Below are 17,917 nucleotides of genomic sequence, written 5' to 3' on the forward strand. Positions count from 1 at the left end.
TCTCTCTCTCTCTCTCTCTCTCTCTCTCTCTCTCTCTCTCTCTCTCTTTCTCTCTAAAGAAAACAAACCCTGATCCCACCTTGCCCTGGGTTATGTTTTTAGATCCTCTTGTTGTGTAGCTCAGGCTCAATCATGCCTCTCAAATGCATCTTTGTGCTTTCTTTAACTGTGAAAAAATCCCATGCCACCATCGAAAAATTCGATATCTAAGCAGAATTAATTCCACTGCCATTCACCAGATTTTTATGTATGGATTCTTAGGTCTTCCTGTTCATCCTGTCTTCCCATAACATGTGGGAAAGCGAAGGAGCTCATAGCTGTCAGATATCAAGGTCTTGAATGAACTAAGATGAGAAAGGACAATGCACACCTTTAACCCAGCACTTGGTAGGTAGATACAGGAAGATCTCTCTGAGTTTGAAGCCAGCCTGGTCTCAACACATCGAGTTCCAAGACAGCTAGGAGTACAAAAAGAGAGCATTTCTCAAAAATAAAATAAATAAAATTTAAATGTAAAAACATTAAAGAGGAATACTGTTCCCTCACCCAAGTAAGGCTGTGGCATGATTGCCCTGGTACTCAATCTAAACACAAACAATAGTAATAAATGTGTTGATAGACCATGCCTGGAGATGAAGAGATGGCTCAGGTTAAGAGTAATTTTTGTTCCTGCAAATGACTCAGGTTCAATTCCCAGCACCCACATGGTGGACTGCAATCATCCATAAGTCCAGTGGGATCCGAATTCTTCTTCTGAATTCCACATGAATACATGTGGTCTATAACAAACATGCAGACAAAATACAAATAAACATAAAATAAATTAAATTCATTTTAATTACAAAAATACCTTAGATAACTACCCACATTCTACTCGGAGACTGGAAAGGATCTATTTAGATAAACTTTGAAACACAATCTTGAAAAGGAAGACAAGAAACTAGAAAAAAGAGAGGGTCTAGAGGAAAATGATTTATCATTTATGACGAGCTAGGCAGCACTGAACAGATTTTTATTTTTGTCCTTTTTAAAGATTTAGTTTTATTTGTATTTATCTGTGTGCCTACATGAATGTATGTGCATATGCTTATGTATATGTGTATGTATGTATATGTATGTGTATATGTGTGTATATATGTATATGTATACACACACACACACATACACACACACACATATCTGTGTGCATCTCAAACCTGAAGAGGATATCTGAGCCTCTGAAACTTCCATTACAGGCACTTGAGAGTTGCTCAATGTAGGTTCTAGGTACAGAACCCATATCCTTTGCAAGAGCAGCAAGCACTCCTAACTGCTATTCTCTCTCTCCAGCCCTTGAACCAATCTTTCTAGCCCTTTCCCCATATACACCTTCTATTTGTAGTTACACATTTGTACAAATTCCTAAGTGCTCAGCTCTTCCTCAATCAATTCTCAGAAGAAGCACAAGAATAACTATTATAAAACTTGTTCACCGACAACCTTATTCATTCATTCACAAAATAATTGGGTTCTACGAATTGGTTTTGGAGAGGACAAGACAGTTGCTGCCCTCACAAAAGCTTTAAAAATCAGTAGCTAACATTTGATCAAATATATATTGAATGCCAGAACTGGGCCATGTAATCCTTTTACATATATTATTCAATTTATTCCTCATAGCAATACTATAAGAAGATAAAAGTACTTCCATTTTCCAGATGAGAACCCTAGGGCTTAGCAAGCTCAAGTCACTTACCCAAACAAAGTGATAAACACGGTTCTAATCCAGAGAGAGTAACAATATTACCTGAGCTGCTGTTACTGCACAGTCAGTGCAAGATGCCAACCGTTCGTGTCTACTGTGCTGGCTGAATGTGCTGATTGGACAAAAAGAAACATAGACATTGCTTTGTTTCTATCCAATGCAAAAGAATTCTTTCTTGCTGGGCCCTCTCTATGCACAGCTTCTGGGTCTGGGAAGACAAATGTCCTTGCCTTATTCTTGGTCCTCATTCCTCATTTATTCCTCTGTCATCCCTGGACAGCAAACAGCAAGAAGGAAATTGCCTTTCCAGCCCACACACAGCTGGTCAGAAGGAAACCCTGATGGGTGCTAAGCTCTCCCAAAACAGGGGATCTGGGAGGAGCCTCCCATGCTTCTTCCTTTGGTTCCCACATTTCTCAAAGTACTGTATGCATATCACACCTGCTATGAGCAATTCAAGGTTTGGCATTGGCTTCTTGTCATAGTGAAAACAGGGCTCTCTGGCCCAGGTGAAAGCCTGGGAAGTAGAGGAAAGATTTTTGTCAAAGAGGAAGCAGGGAAAATGTTGGACTGAATTCTCTGAGCAATGGCCTTTGGAGATACCCCAAGAGGCATCTGCCCAATTGGCAAGGCCTGTGTCAGGCAGCTGTGCACCCAGGAACAAGGAGCAGAGTGCATACGGCAGAGTGGGGCTGTGCCATCTGCTGCATACCCGTGCCAACCTCTTCACTTGAGGCAAGTTGGGAGTGGGAGGATTCAGGAAGGTAGTGACAGCTCACCAAGGCAGCCACATGCCACAGCTTCCCACTGACAGTTTCTTCCTCCAAACATTCAGAATCTTTGGCCAGTGTCAATTGCCAGTGGCTATCATATAGTAACTATAAACAGAGTTTGAAATTAGAAAACTCCAGGTTCTGAGTCTCTGTGCAAGTTTTGGTGACCTCAGTAAAGTACTTGACATCTGAGCAACAGCTTCCTGTTTTGGAAAATGAAAGACGTGATGATTCATGCATATAATTTCAGCATTCAGGAGGCCAAAGTAGGAAGACTATCATAAGTTCAAGGCCATACTGGGCTACTTACTGAGTCCCCAGAAAATTGGATATGTACTGTTAAAACTACCATCCACAAAGAAAAAGGAAAGGAGAGGAAAGGGGAGGGGAGGGGATTGGAGGGGAGGGGAGGGGAGGGGAGGGGAGGGGAGGGGAGGGGAGGGGATGGGAGGGGAGGGGAGGAGAGGAGAAAGAGACAAAAGAAGTCCAGGACAGATGACATGGCTCAGTTGGAGCACTTAGCCAAAATGCAAAAGGGTTTTGTGTCTGATTCCCAACACTGCACATACTGGGGGGCATGCTGGTACACATTTATCTGTAATCCCCACAAATGGGAGACGGAGGGACAAGCATCAGTAAATTAATATCATACATAGCTATACAAGTATCAGGTGATCTAGGCTACATCAAGCCTTATCTCCAAGAACAAAAATACCTACTTAAAGAAGAAAAGCAAAGAGAACTGTTATCATGACTACTCACAGTTGTTTTGAAGATTAAATTCCATAGCATTTGTAAATTAAGACTAGGCTTTAAAAAATGTAATAAGGCATAAGGAAAGTAAAGCCCTTTTCTTGTTAACTCGAATTCTCTAGCTGCAGCATGACCTCCTTTGATTGGCAGCAGGTTTTCTCTCATAGTTTTGGAAGTAAAATTAGCAATGGAGTTTCCATCACAACTTAATGTGCATTCCTGAGTCACTGAGGATGTCAAGGATGGCAGATTCTGATTCAGGGGCTCTTGTAAATGAGCTCTCAGTGATGTAGATCTTGTGGGTGTGGGAACTGTGTAAACGGATAGGTTAGAAAAACAGCTGTGGGATGGTGAGCAAGCCACTTCACATCTCTTAAGTTTCTGTTTTCTCTGAAGCAAGTTTTTTTTTTTAATTCACCTAAATCATTTCAAATCCTCTTCATGCTACCATGTTGTGATAGATTATCTGACAAAGAAAATGGCTGCCAATCCTTCTATTCCAATGTCCTTGTGCAATGTGAAGCTATAGTTTCTCCAGCAGAGAGGGGACAGACCTCTGAGTTGTCCTATGGCTTGTTTGGATCAGGAAGCTGTGGCAGATATCCAGCTGTATGGCTTCCAGGCCTAGTACTTAGGAAGCCTGGCAGCTTTCCAGAATCTTTTCCAATCTTGGGATTCAGCTACCCTAGTCTACTTAAAGGAATAGAGTGAGTGATCAAGTTAAGCCACAGCTCTGCCAGACACTAAGGCTAAGGTGCCAGATGTGTAAGCATAGCCATTGCAGACACTGCAAACCAGAGGACCACTTAGATTCATGTAACGATACACAAGAATTCAGCTAGGATCCCAAGGAATAGATAAACCATCCTGCTGAGTCCAATCTACAGAATTATAGGAAGTAAGAAATCACTGTTTTAAGTTATGATGTTTGGGGGTAGTTTTTAACATAGTAATTGATAGTTGGTATACACACAATGTGGGAGTAGACATGATCAAATTATATAAGAAAGAAATGGCATAATGAAACCCATTATTATGTTGAATACATGCTAATAGAAAATATAAAACATAATAGAAAATATTAAAGCAAGAACACATAGATGACCTGTTAAGAAATTTATCTACAGGGACCAGAGAAATGGACCATCAGTTGATAGGACTGGTTGCTTTTCCAGAGGACATTAGTTTGATTCCTAGCACCCACTTGGCAGTTCACAACCATCTGTAACTCCAGTAAGGGTTACAATGCCCTCTTCTGGCCTTTTCATGCATTGCACTAGTGTGGTATACATACATACCATACATGTAGGCAAATCACCCATACACATAAGACAAAATAAAATAATTTTTTTAAATGTATCTATCAACTGGAAAGCTGACTTTTCTACCTATAGAAATTTTTATTGAAGAACTCTCTTTTATACTCAGTTCAATTTGATAAAAGTTCACTTACGTCTAGTGAGAATGTGAAAAAAATGGGGTCATAATTCTAAGAAACTTGCAGTATATTTTAGAATGTTAGATACTAACTTTCTAAATGTTTTGATACTAAGAAAGCAATAAGACAACATCAGTCCATTTATTCATAGTAGTGCACTAAACATATATTTGAGCCTCAAAATATTTTAGCATTAACAGTGACATTCTCTAGACACCTAGAAGGACAGTCAGATTTGCTCGTGTTATCAGAGGATATTTTAGTGGAGCAGGTACAACTTCGATATAGATTTGTGGAGAGGAAAAAGAAGCATGCATTGGTTGAATAATGGTGTTCTAATTTTCTATGCAAATGAAGAAAGAAAACAAGAAACAGCACCATTGGCATATATATTCTAAAATGTCTCATGCTGCTTTACTGAGAGACTTTAAAAATTCTTGTTTACTGTGATACATGTTAACTGCAGGAATGGAAAGATACTGTGAAATATATGTAGCAAAAAGGTAGAATTTCAGAAAAAAATACAGGTAACATTTGTGTCATATGAAAGCAAAAGATACAGAGTGGGACTTTGAAGATAAATAAACACATCATAGAAGTAGAAGGTAAATGTAAAGGACTTGATCATATTGATCAGGCAGTGATCATGTTTAGTCATCTCACCTATATCGTAGCTTTAATGTGCTTCATTTGGAAAAAATTCTCTACTTACTGATTGTTCTTGGTAATATGAAATCCCAAAATTAATTTACATTTCCAAGAGTATCTCAATAAAATGTCTCAGTGGTTAAGAATGAGATAAAAATATCAACAAAATTAGATTTGTTTTTGTAGTATTTTCTCAAAGCATATTTTAAAAAGGAAACTATGTACTGACAAACCATGTTTGAAATGTACTTTCTCAAATGGCACCCTCAGTAGAGAAAATCAGACTTTTCAGCCTTCTCTAGTTTCTTGTCAAACATCCCTTCATTTATTCATTTAACAAAAAAGCTACAACACCTTCAATTTTGAGTAAAAGAATATTCTTTGAGGAAAGCAAACAATAAACAAATGTATGCTTAATAACACTAGCAGTGTGAGTCTGTTGAGAACAATAGAGCCTTCCTAGGCTTATTTTTTGTCTTCTGATGAAGAATAAGGAACACAGACAAGGAATAAGCAAGTGAAAATAGATTTTATTAAGGAAAAAGGTGAGAAGGACTTGTAAAGGGGAAACTTTACAAAGGGGCCTTTTAGAAATTGACAATGGAAACTAGATAGAAATTGAGGTCATCTTTATTGAGATTATTTGTTCTTCAAGCACATTCCATGACAAAGCAGTAAAGGGCCTAAGCACAGTCTGCACATGCCACTTGGCCAAGCATGGGAGCCAATTACAATTTGCTTGTCCCATTGTGGGAGTGATCATATTGTAGTTAACCTTACAGGCCATTTCTCTTAACTTATTTTACTCATGTCAAAGGTTATTTATGTGCTCTTTAGTAATTTTTGTTCTCTGGAGACATTTCTGGCTTACAATTTATCAAGAAACCTTGCCCTTCTGGAAGTAGTGAACTCCTGTCTCACTAGGTGATGATAAGGCTGAAGAGATACAGCTGTCTCAGAAGGGTAGTAAACACACCAGATACTTATCAATGTGATCAAGAAACTTTGCTCCTAGAAAAAGACATTGTAGCAGATATTGAGTGAGGGGCCATTCCAGGGGAAGGTAACAGTTGACATAAAGTGTTAGCTTGGGAAGCAAGGTTGTTACTAAGATATATTTACCAGATAAAAGCCAAGTGATCCAATAAAGGAGAAAAAAATGGAGCATGAGATATAGCTAAGTGAAAAATCAGAGCTGAGCTTATAGCTCAGTTGGCAGAGTGCCTGCCTAGCACACAAGAAGTCCTGAGTTCAATTCCAAAGAACTACATAAGCCAGAAATGGTGGCCTATGCTGTAATCTCAGCACCTGAAAGGTGAAGACAAGATCAGAAGTTCAAATCATCTATAGATTATTACATAGTGAGTTTGAGGCCAGCCTGGGCCCCAGGAGGTTCTGTCTCCAAACACTAAATTTAAATTTATTTACCACTGTGATACCTGGGGATGGTTTTGTGTATATGAATGTATGTACATATTGCTTGCACTGGGGCTTTGAACTCCAAAGTGGGGAAGAGAAGAATGTATTCCACAACAAATATATTAAAAACAAGGACTTTCTAATCCATTAGTTTCTGTCTCCTTCAAGGATTATGTCCCATCAGCAATTATCTCCAACATAAGGTGCCACTCTGTAGCTAAGAAAGGGGTAGGGGACCAAAGGAGTGACTTGAGTTGCTATCAAATTGCCTAGGGAAAGACTTCATGCCGTATAGGTTTAGTTCATCAAAGTACCGCATCTGTCTGGGCTTTAAAACATGAGAAAAAGATCTCTCTATATGAATCTGAATTTCTTCTCCAAAATGTCATTACATTTCCTACTTATTTCCCACAAAAATATACTGTTTATTTTTTTAAAATTTTGCTTTTATTTGTGTTTCTGTGTGCACAAGCATGTGTGTGTGTGTGTGTACCCACATATGTGCAGCAACAAAATGGGTACTGGGAACCAAACACTAGTACTCTACTCCCTGGAATACGGACCAAGAATGGAGTCATGCAAAGGAAATTCTGAATGCTTGTGAGAAAACTCCAAGAAAATAAAATAAGACTTTTGTGATCTTAGTTCCTTCAAAAACACAAAAATTGTTCTTAGAATGTGCTTCTGTGCCCATGCTGGGTGTAGTCAATTGGAGTAAGTTTACTTTAGATTACTCATTAACAACTGGATATTATCATTTTTTACATGTCTCTATGAAACAAAAACCGTATTTTTGCCATAGCTTGAACTCATAAGTCTTTACTCTGGTGAACTTTCTTCACTCTCAGGGTATAAAATTTCTGATGTTCTAAAACAGTTGGCTGTTCCATGAGACCTTACTCAGAACTATTCTGTGATTCCATTCTCCAAAGTTCCAAACACATTTAGAGCAGTAAATACTCTACAATTGTAGCAAGTGCTCTTAACCACTGAACCATCTTTCTAGCCCCTAAATTTATTTATTATAACACCAGAAACTTCCTCAATCACTACTATGGTGGCTTGAATAAGAATGCCCTCCAAAGGATATTATATTCAAATGCTTAGTCACCAGAGAGTAGCATTATTTGAAAGAATTAGAAGGATTAGGAGGTGTGGCCTTGCTGGATTAAGTGTGGTTTTATTGGAGAAAGTGTGTCACTGTGGGTGGGCTTTGAGGTTTTTAAAGCTCACAACAGTCTCAGATTCACTCTCTCTGCTTGAGGAACAGGAGGTAGCTCTCACCTACTTCTCCAACATCATGCCTGCTGTGTCCCCTGCCCAAATAATAGTAGACTGAGTCTATTAAAGTATAAGAAACCCCGCTATTAAATATTTCTTTTATAAGAGTTGCTGTAGTCATGGTGCCTCTTCACAGCAATAAAATAGTAACTAAGACAATTACCTTAAAAGTCTTCTGAAAACTGTGGTACTTATCATAGAAAACTGATGAATAGCAGTGGCAGATGGGGTTTGAAGTATCAATTACCATTGGTATAGCTTCTTAGTTTGTGTGGGAAAAGCTGAGATACTAATAAATAGCATTGCACAGCCCTGCAGAATTAAGGTATAATCTAACATGGGTATCTCCCAAAGCTGCCTTCCTTTTGAAAGGATTTTCCCATTAAATAATAACTGCTTCTGAAAATACAGATGGGATAATAGATAGTATTGATGAGCCTTAATAAGATTTTTCTTTATTTGGTTATGCCTTCAGTTCAAACCTTGGAAATAATAGCTTTTATGTGCATTTAATTTAATAAGGTCTATATGCACATTTAACTTAATGTGGTCTACTGAATAGAAACCAATCTATTAGGAATGCTTCTAAGCCTATTTTTATGGGGTCAGACAAGAGGGATCACATGTTTCTTTGAAAAACTGAAGTGTTACTGAAGTGATGATCCCTTTCCACCAGAAAAAGAAAAAAACTGCTTAGACAGAAAAAAAAATTGCATTAAGGAGGCTCACAGGATGACCCAGAGGTGAAGAGCACTGACTGTTCTTGCAGAGGACCCAGGGTTCCATACCCAGCACTCACACAGCACCTCCCAACCATCTATAAGTCCAGTCCCAAGTGTCTCAATGCCCTCTTCTGGCCTCTGTGGGTATTGCATGCATATCGTTCTCAGAAATACATATAGGCAAAGAACCCACACTCATGAAATAAAAAATAAATAGGCAAAGATTTTTCCTTAAAGATTTTGCATTACATTTTGTCCTAGTCAGCGTTCTATGGCTGTGAAGAAACACCATGACCGTGGCAACTCGCATAAAAGAAAACATTTAATTGGAGCTGGCTTACAGTTTCAAAGGTTGAGATTGGGGAGCATGATAGCACGCAAGTAGACATGGTGCTGGGAAGTAGTTGAGAGTTCTACATCTGGATCTGCAGACAGCAGGAATAGAAAGATTCTGGTCTTGGAATGAGATTTTAAAACCTCAAAGGCCATGCACAATGACACACTTTCTCAAAGAAGGTCATACTTTCTAATCCTTTCAAATAGTACCATTCTCTGGTGAACAAGCCTATGGGGGGAACATTCTTACTCAAATCTCCATGAGTATAAAGGAGTTCATGTATCCCTGCAATCTACTGTTGGACTCCCTGATTTACAGAATGCAAAGAATATGACAATAGCAACACCTCCAATCTTTATATGCAAGCAGGACAAGTTAGTACAATGGCTTTTTCTGAAAACATTTAAACTATATATTGTGGTAGAGGCTGGAGATAAGGTTCTATGGTTAAGAGCACTTACTGCTGTTGAAGAGGGCCAGAATTAGGTTCCCAAGAGCCACACAACAGCTTACACCTGCCTCTAATTCCAGATCGATCCAGGAAATCTGGTGCCCTCTTCTGGCTCCCAAGACACCAGGCACACATACAGTGCATATACATACATGCAAGAAAAATACACAGATTAAAATAAAGATAAATGAAGACGTTATAAATGTAAGAGCATTGTGGATATATATATATCACAAAATTGGTCTTAGCCATTTTAATAGTGAGAAGTTCAATACCGCTAGGTATATTCACATTGTTGTGCAACTAATTCCAATAACACTTTCATTAATCAAAATTGAAATGTTACATTGAAATGAAAATTACAGTGAGTAATTTCCCACCTTCCTCTCCACAGCTCCTGGCAAACATTATTCTTTCTCTTTCTATTAAGCGACTACATTAAATACCTCATGTAAGTAGAATCATACAGCAATTGGCTTCTTGTGATTGGCCTCTTTCACTTAGCTTAATGCCCACAAGATTGATCCATTGTGTGTGTGTGTGTGTGTGTGTGTGTGTGTGTGTGTCAGTTTCATCATCTACCTGTTGATGGACACTTAGATTGCTTTCATCTTTTGGCTGCTTTGAATAATGCTGCTAAGAATATTCATGCATAACTATCATTTGAGACTCCCTTATCCATGATCTCTTTCAAGTTTCAGCTACTTTACAGTTCTGAGTTATGTCCCTTGTCAAAAGAGCCTCACAAAAATGTGAAATTAATATCTCACAGCCAAGCCATCTATACAAAAGATACCCTTGATCTTTATTCTATACTTAACTTCTCAATTATATAGATTTTATTTTCTCCCTTAGTCATTACAGCATTTTTTGAATTTTTACAAGTATGAATTAATTTTATAATAAAAGGCAATAAAGATTTTTTAATGTCTATTATAACTAAACTTCAAAGAGTATCTCAACTATATCTTAAAACCACCAACTCAAAGGCAATTTATAATATGACTATTGTTGAATGAATATTTTCTAGTGAAGAACTGATAGAGATTTATATGAAGAACAGTATTCCTATGCAGTGTGAATTTGAGAATAAGGACAGAAAAATTCCTCCTCCCATTTCACACCAGAGTCTAGTGTAATGCAGATCAATGAAACTGAGTGTGACTAAGAAGCGTTCAAAACAGCAGAGATGGCTATAACCTCCATTGTTTCATGCGACGGGACTCTTGTTGTTACTCTCTTACTGTGCCTAACTCATAATTAAATATTACTATAAAAGACATACACACATCTTGAATGCAAAAGTATAGATCTTACCTTAAAGGAAGTGAAAAATAGTTTATTCTGGAGCCAAATATGAGTAAAAATGGCTGAAAACATAGATTCAGGTTTCCCAAAATACTATGTCCACCATAGAAGTAGTTATTTGCGATTTGATTAGTTACAGGATGAAGAAAGTCATAAATCAAATTGTTTCTAAAATACATTGGTGATAGCAACAGATAGTTGGCTCACAGCAAAGCAGAGACAGCTCTGCTATAGGTGTTAGATAATATCTGATGGCAGTTTTAACTTTTGGGTGAATGAAAGCTAGCAGTCTATTAAGGTAACACTTTAAGATTTTGATAGCAGGTGTTAGGTCAGACACAGGTGTGGGCAATAGATGGCTTTTAAAGAGAGTAAAATCAGATAAGACAATTTCTTGTGGTCTACAACGTTATAACCCTCCATAATTTTGAAATTCGGTCACTTCACCTTGTAGATTCATTAACACAGATGCTCCCCTCCCTCTCTTCCTCTCTCCATCCTTTTGGAAAGTTCCGATACAGCAGATATTTATAAGTGTATACATATGCACACAGACATATACATAATACTTTTGATAATATCTGAGGATTTGAGCATTAAACATTTAGGTAATATTTTAATTAATTGTTTACTGAATATAAACAAGTAGATCTGTGGTGATTTTAAAGGTGCAATTAATCAACATGGTGTGTTAATTACTCATTCAAGATGTCTGTGACATTGTAAAGGATGCTTATTATCAGTATGTCATTTTTTTTTAAGGAAGAAGATCTGAAGAAATGTCTCAGAGATTAAGAATGCTTACTTCTTTTGTTCTGGACCTGATTTTCATTTCTAGCATCTATATCAGGCTCACAAACACCTGTAAATTCAGTCCTGGAGGATCCAGTGCTCTCTCTTGATCTCCGTGGTGTACATAAACTCATGCAGGCACACGTAAATATGCACATGGACACACAGACACAAACACACACACAGAGTAAATAAATAAATGAATGAATCTTTAAGGGAAAAAAACAGAAGGTGGATAGATGAGCACCCGTGACATTATGGCATAAACTTGATCCATCTCTCCTCTCACACAAGGACCAGCTCAGTTGACAAATTCTTTTCTAGAGACAGGATTGACATTAACTTATTTAATCAACTTCTAAGGCTGAGATTTCTAACCCTGAGCCAGTGTCTCTTAATCTGTGTTTTCAGCACAGACTGCCGATTTTCATAGCTGCCATCTACTAGGTGCTGTTAACATGGATCTTTCAGAGGCGGTTCACACTCTAAATTTCCCCAAAGCCAAATTTCTCACTTAGCCCTGAAAATATCAGCTCTGTAAGGCTGTCTCTATTGGGTTCCTGGGTCAAGAGAATAGTGATCTTTTCAGTGATCAATAATGGATGAATGAAGAAAGACAGGGAGAGTCTTCCATTTCTGTCACACAAGTTGCAAAAGAATTCTGTAGCATATGCCAGGTGTGGCAGTTTGAATAATAATGGCCCCCATAGGCTCATGTATTTGAGTGCCTAGTCATCAGGGAGTGGCACTGCTTGAGAAGGATTAGGAGGTGTGGTCTTTTTAAAGCCTTTGTGGCCTTGTTGGAGAAAGTGTCTGGGGTTTTTAAAGCCCAAACCAGGCTCAGGCTCAGGCTCAGTCTCTCTCTCTCCCTCTCTCCCTCTCCCTCTCTCCCTCTCTCCCTCTCTCTCTCTCTCCCTCTCTCCCTCTCTCCCTCCCTCCCCCCCCCCACTCTCTCTCTCTCTCTCTCTCTTCCTGCTGCAATGGACTAAACCTCTAAACTGTAAGCCAGCCCCAATTAAATGCCTTATTTTATGAGTAGCCTTGGCCATGGTGTCTCTTCACACCAATAGAGCACTGACTAAGATGCCAGGTAAGATCACATCCCATTATCTCTTCCCTCCAACATCCTCTCTCTTTGATCAAATATTTGTCTCTGGTGCCTCATCTCTACTCCTCTATTTGCTTGGAATCAATTATCACACAATAAAATGTTCTTAGATGCACCTTCATCTGGAAGTCTGACCAAAATCCCACTTGACACTCTTATAATTTGTTGTTGTAAGTTGTTTTTTGTTTTTAGATTCATTTATTTAGCGGGCATGAGAAAAAAAGAGAGGAAAAGAAATAGAGATACAGACAGAGAGTGAAGGAGAAAAGAGCAGGTAGGATCTTGCCAAGGTGAACTGTGGAGGGCTGAGACTAACTTCTAAAGAGTCAGTTCACTCCATCCACCATGAACCCTCAATCTTGTGCTTTCTGTCACTGTGCTAAGGATGAGTTTCCAGCAGATTCTCCTGTTTCCAATTTCTATCTTGCTGTGATTACAAATATGGAGACACCATATCACGCCTTTTTCTGTGGGTTCCAAGCTTCAAAAACAGATCATCAGTCCTCTACAGTAAATATATTTACCTACTGAACTAGTTCACAGGAGTGTTTTGGGCTATTTTGATTTTGTTTCATTGCTTTTTTATGTGGTAAGATTTCATGTGTTCCATGCTTGTCTTGAAATTTGCTATACAGCTGAGAGTGGCACTGGATTCTTCATCTTTCTGCATCTACTCATGAGTTTCTGTGATCTTGAATAATCTCTAGTTCCAACTTACATGCCACTCTTTTTCTCTTCTGTGCCTTTCTCATGAGATAAGTTACTGAAACATGTTCCCTGGGGACTTTTTATGTTTATTTTATTTATTCACACATCTATGTATTTATTTGATGTAAACCAAAGAAATGGCTTAGAAGTTAAAAATTCTTACTACTAGGATCTTGAACAGTGGTACATACTTTTAATCCCAGCTCTTGGGATACAGAGGAAGGTGGATCTCTATGAGTTAAAGTCCAGCATGGTCTACCTAGCTTATTCCAAGCCAGCCAGGGCAACACTGTGATAACTTTTCACTGTGATAGAAGGACACAGGTCTGTTACCAATACCTGCACAATAACTCATACCCATCTATAACTCCAGCTCCAGGGTTTTCAATGCCCCCCCCTTTCTTTACTATAGCTTCCTTCTTCTTTTCCTATTCCTTTAACTTCCAAAATATGTGTTGCCTCCACAATGAAGTCTTTCCTCCATACCCTAGACAACCATGTTGTGTATCTCCTCTCAAATGAAAACATGCTGAATGAATGAAGAAAATGCTTAAATGACCTCATTTAAGCCAGCCTTTCCTAAAGATTTCAGGTCTTAGAAAACAAACAAAAATGCAGTCAAATTTAGTAAGTGTTGTCACAACATTCTTGACAGAGGTTTGTGATGGTTAATATTGTCATCTTGACAGGATCTTGAATCACTCAGGAACAAGTATCTGGGTATTTTTCTGAGGAATGATCTAGATTGGTGTCATTGGGGTGGAAAGACAAACCCTACTGTGTGACATCATTTCATGGAGTGAGTTAATAAACTAAACAAAAGGGAGGAGAGCTGAACACCAGTATTAATCTCTCTGTGCTTCCTGATTATAGACACAATGTGACCCGTTGTCATCTCAAGCGCCTCCTGCTGACTTCACCACCATGATGGATACTATGAGCCAAAATAAACCTTTCTCTCTTTAATTTGCATTAGTCTGGCATCAGATATTTTGTCACAGTAGTGCGAAAAGTAACTACTTTTATATTTTATAGTTACTCCAGTGGATTTCTATAAGAGAAAACATGCTATTGGGAGGGAATATTTGTTTTTGTTTTGTCTATTTTTGCTTTGTTTTTGAGGCAGCATCTCACTATGTAGCCCAGGCTGATCAGGAACTTAACTATATAGAGCAGATTGACCTATAACTTACTATGTAGCCCACAGTGATCCACCTGCTTCTGTATACCTGGTGCTAAGAATAAAGGTGTGAGTAAACTAGCACATCTAACTAGAGATCATGTGGACTATCCAGGAAAAGTATGTTTAACATTATGAGAAACTGCAAGCCTCAAAACTGGCTGTACTACTTAGCCAGCAAATTATACTTGCATTCTATCTTTCTACATCCTTGTCAGCACTCAACAATGCTATATTTTTATTTTAGCCATTCTAATAGGTATGGTGTTGTATCTTTTTGTTTGTTTGTACCCTAGTACCATGGTACAGTCTAACTGAATATTTGACAAGCTGAAATAAACACATCCCACTTTTATTTCTGTTCCATTTTTATTTTCTATCCATGGTGGCAGTATTGAGAATTGAAATGAGGTCTTTGCACATGTAAGGCAGACACTTTACCATTGTATGCATCCCTGGCACCTACTTCTGCTTCAAAATCTGCTGGTAATGGGATCAGTTTTTATTATTCTTTCAGTAAGGTTTGCATGTAAGAAATAAAAACACAAAGAACTCACAAAGCACAGAAGTGTTCAAGTCCCTCTTGTGCTCTGTTTCTAAATGAAATCACTGGCCCTATTAGAATAGCATTATGGCAATATAACCTCTAAGTTTCATTCCAACAAATTGAATGAACTTAAAGCTGTCAACAAAATTGCTTACGAAATACTCTACTCTTACTGTTACTGGAATTACTAAGAATTATTATCAGTAGTCACAACATTGAGTGAGCTAGGCTCTGTGTCTATAGCTCACTCATCTCTCCAAACTCACTGTGCAAATGCAAGACTGACATTTAATGATGCTGGCACACTTATCCAAATCCATATAGCCAATAAGTGAAGGCCAGCAGGATACACATCAAACTCAGGGTGGTACTGCAAACCTCGCTCCTAACCATTCCATGCAGCTTATTGACTGAGTAAAGGGGTTAGTCGCTTCCTTTAATCAATACCAACACTACAAATTGTTTTAATTCTGGAGAAGTAAAAAGTTTCAAGAAAGCAAGCCATGCCCTGCTCCTGTTCAGTGCTGGGGCTACTTATTCAGATGAGCCAGGAGGGACATGGATGGAGGAGGATGAGGACATATGGTCTAAGAAACCTGAAGTGCCTGATGGGAAAACCAGCTAATTCAGATCTGAATCTCAAGAAGCCAGTAGCACAAGTGAGACTCAAATGAGCAAGCTGACATCCTAGAGAACATCTTCCCCTGGAGCCTGAGCTCCAGTTATGCTACCAGTAACGTTCCCTGCTGCTTCATAACAGCACAGTAGCATTTTACACACAAAAGACAAAACAAAGCACAGTGGTTTGTTTTGCATACCAATAATCTTAACATTCAGGAGCTAAAGCTAGGAAGATCAGCTGATCAAAGTCACCTTTCCCCACTATACAAAGTTCAAGGTAGGCCTGGGCTACATGGGACTCCTGAGGCAAAAAAACCTGTATCATCTAATGACTCTGGAGTGATAAAACACATCCAGGGATAACAAAGACTTGAGTCTTAAGAGACAAATCTAGTTCTAACAAAATACAAAGAGATAAGATACTTCAGTAAACAAGTACCTATGTTTCTCCAAAACTATTAAAACTACACCTTGGTGAGCTTAGAGCCGAATCTGTTTTTTAAAATAGTATCAGGTGGACAAGATAAGAAGTGTACATGCTGAGCTCCCGTGTTTTAAATGATCACTTTCCATAGCCCAGATATCAAATTATTTCACCCTTCGACTGTGAAATTAGTAAGAAATAGGGTACACTAGAAAGAAAAGTTAGCTAATAAAATTATGTTACCAGCAAACCAATCATTTTCAGGGATTCTCCAAACAAGTTCCAAAATGTCAAGTTCACATGTTTTATTTTCACGGAAAGCGACCATCTGTTTCTAAATTTTCTATACAAGGAACCACACAGCAGAAAGAGGTTTCACTTCCTCACATCTCAAAATCATTCTAAATAAATAGTACCACCACGTAATTATTGTCACAGTAAATTAAGGCAACTCTGAAGGACATTTGGCTCATACTGGGAAGTATGAAAAGTCAAGAGAAATTATTTTTAAGAACCTGGAGAGCTTCTCTTAGGCTGAGGAAGTCCTGAAACACTTGGACCTACACATAATGTTCTTAGTACAATGATTAACCACTCAATAGTCATAGAACACACTGATGGATTCTCACTTAAACAAATTCATAAATGGCTTACAATGCACAGCGCTGGTGATTAATGAGAAAATGTTAAGTAGCAGAGTGACTGGCAACCTTGCAGTCAGCATCCCCAAGTAGGTACATTATTGATGACTCTCACTCTTGAAAATTATACAACTCTAACGAGGAAAAAATACACATTTCAAAAATCAGAAGCTGCTCAGCAATCATCTGAACTTTCTACACAAATTTCTATTTTTTTCTTCAAAGGAGAAAAACTTACTTAACAAACCCACAGAATAGAAAGAAGCAACTAAACACAAACCGGTTCCTATAGCCAGCACCTTACTGCTTGTTCAAAGATCAAAACTTTTCATCCTGACAGGTACATTTGTCCTTGAGAAGACACCCTTTTAAAACCAAAATAAAGAGAGTAAGCCAATTTCCCCAGTAAAAAGTGCTGTCAAAAGTTTACCATGAATTATAGCCCATTATTATACCATATATAAGAACAACCAGGTAAATTTCTCCTCTCCCAAAAGTGCCTCTAGATATTTATTCTTAAGGAAATAAAACAGTCAGAACAGTTTTTGAGGTTTGTCTTTTTGTTTTGCTTGCTATTTCTGGCCACACTGCCAGTTTTTTTTTTCTCTTCCTGAGCCAAATTCTGCAGGACCCCAGTCTCTTTCTATCCAAGGTATCGTTCTCATAGAATTTAGAGACATGGCTTTTAACCCTTTTTCATATAAACTCATCCTATGGAAAAGCATCTCAGAAAACAGAGACAAGACCCCAGATAGTCCCACCTGAACACCATTACTCACCGGCAAACATGTTCTCTGCTATCCTCTGCTGCTTTGTCAAAGCCCCAAGGAATAGAGAAGGTCGACCAATTGTCTCCTTCAAGGTCCTCCTCCATGGTAGAAAGCCAAACAGCCCACTTTTCCTGAGGATGGAAAGAAAGGGTCCTCTTCTTTATTCTTTCATAAGAAGAATGACTGTCTCATAAGAAACAACTGCAGAGAGAGAGAGAGAGAGAGAGAGAGAGAGAGAGAGAGAGAGAGAGA

General features: G+C 38.4%; 1 protein-coding gene across 2 annotated transcripts in view; it reads right to left on the reverse strand.

Annotated features, from left to right (window-relative positions):
* Positions 1 to 17,917, reverse strand: part of Frmpd4 (FERM and PDZ domain containing 4) — a 992,697-nt gene that overhangs the window by 873,055 nt on the left and 101,725 nt on the right. The window contains exon 3 of one of the 2 annotated variants that reach the window (XM_028761843.1): positions 17,675 to 17,796. In XM_028761843.1, coding sequence (XP_028617676.1) covers positions 17,675 to 17,769 — 95 coding nt within the window. In that variant the 5' untranslated portion in view covers positions 17,770 to 17,796. Of the gene's footprint in view, positions 1 to 17,674; positions 17,867 to 17,917 lie in introns of both variants that reach the window. The other variant, XM_028761867.1, reaches the window with a different exon arrangement.

Source organism: Grammomys surdaster, unplaced genomic scaffold (assembly GCF_004785775.1).
Source record: "Grammomys surdaster isolate TR1022 unplaced genomic scaffold, NIH_TR_1.0 131, whole genome shotgun sequence".
NCBI lineage: Eukaryota > Metazoa > Chordata > Mammalia > Rodentia > Muridae > Grammomys > Grammomys surdaster.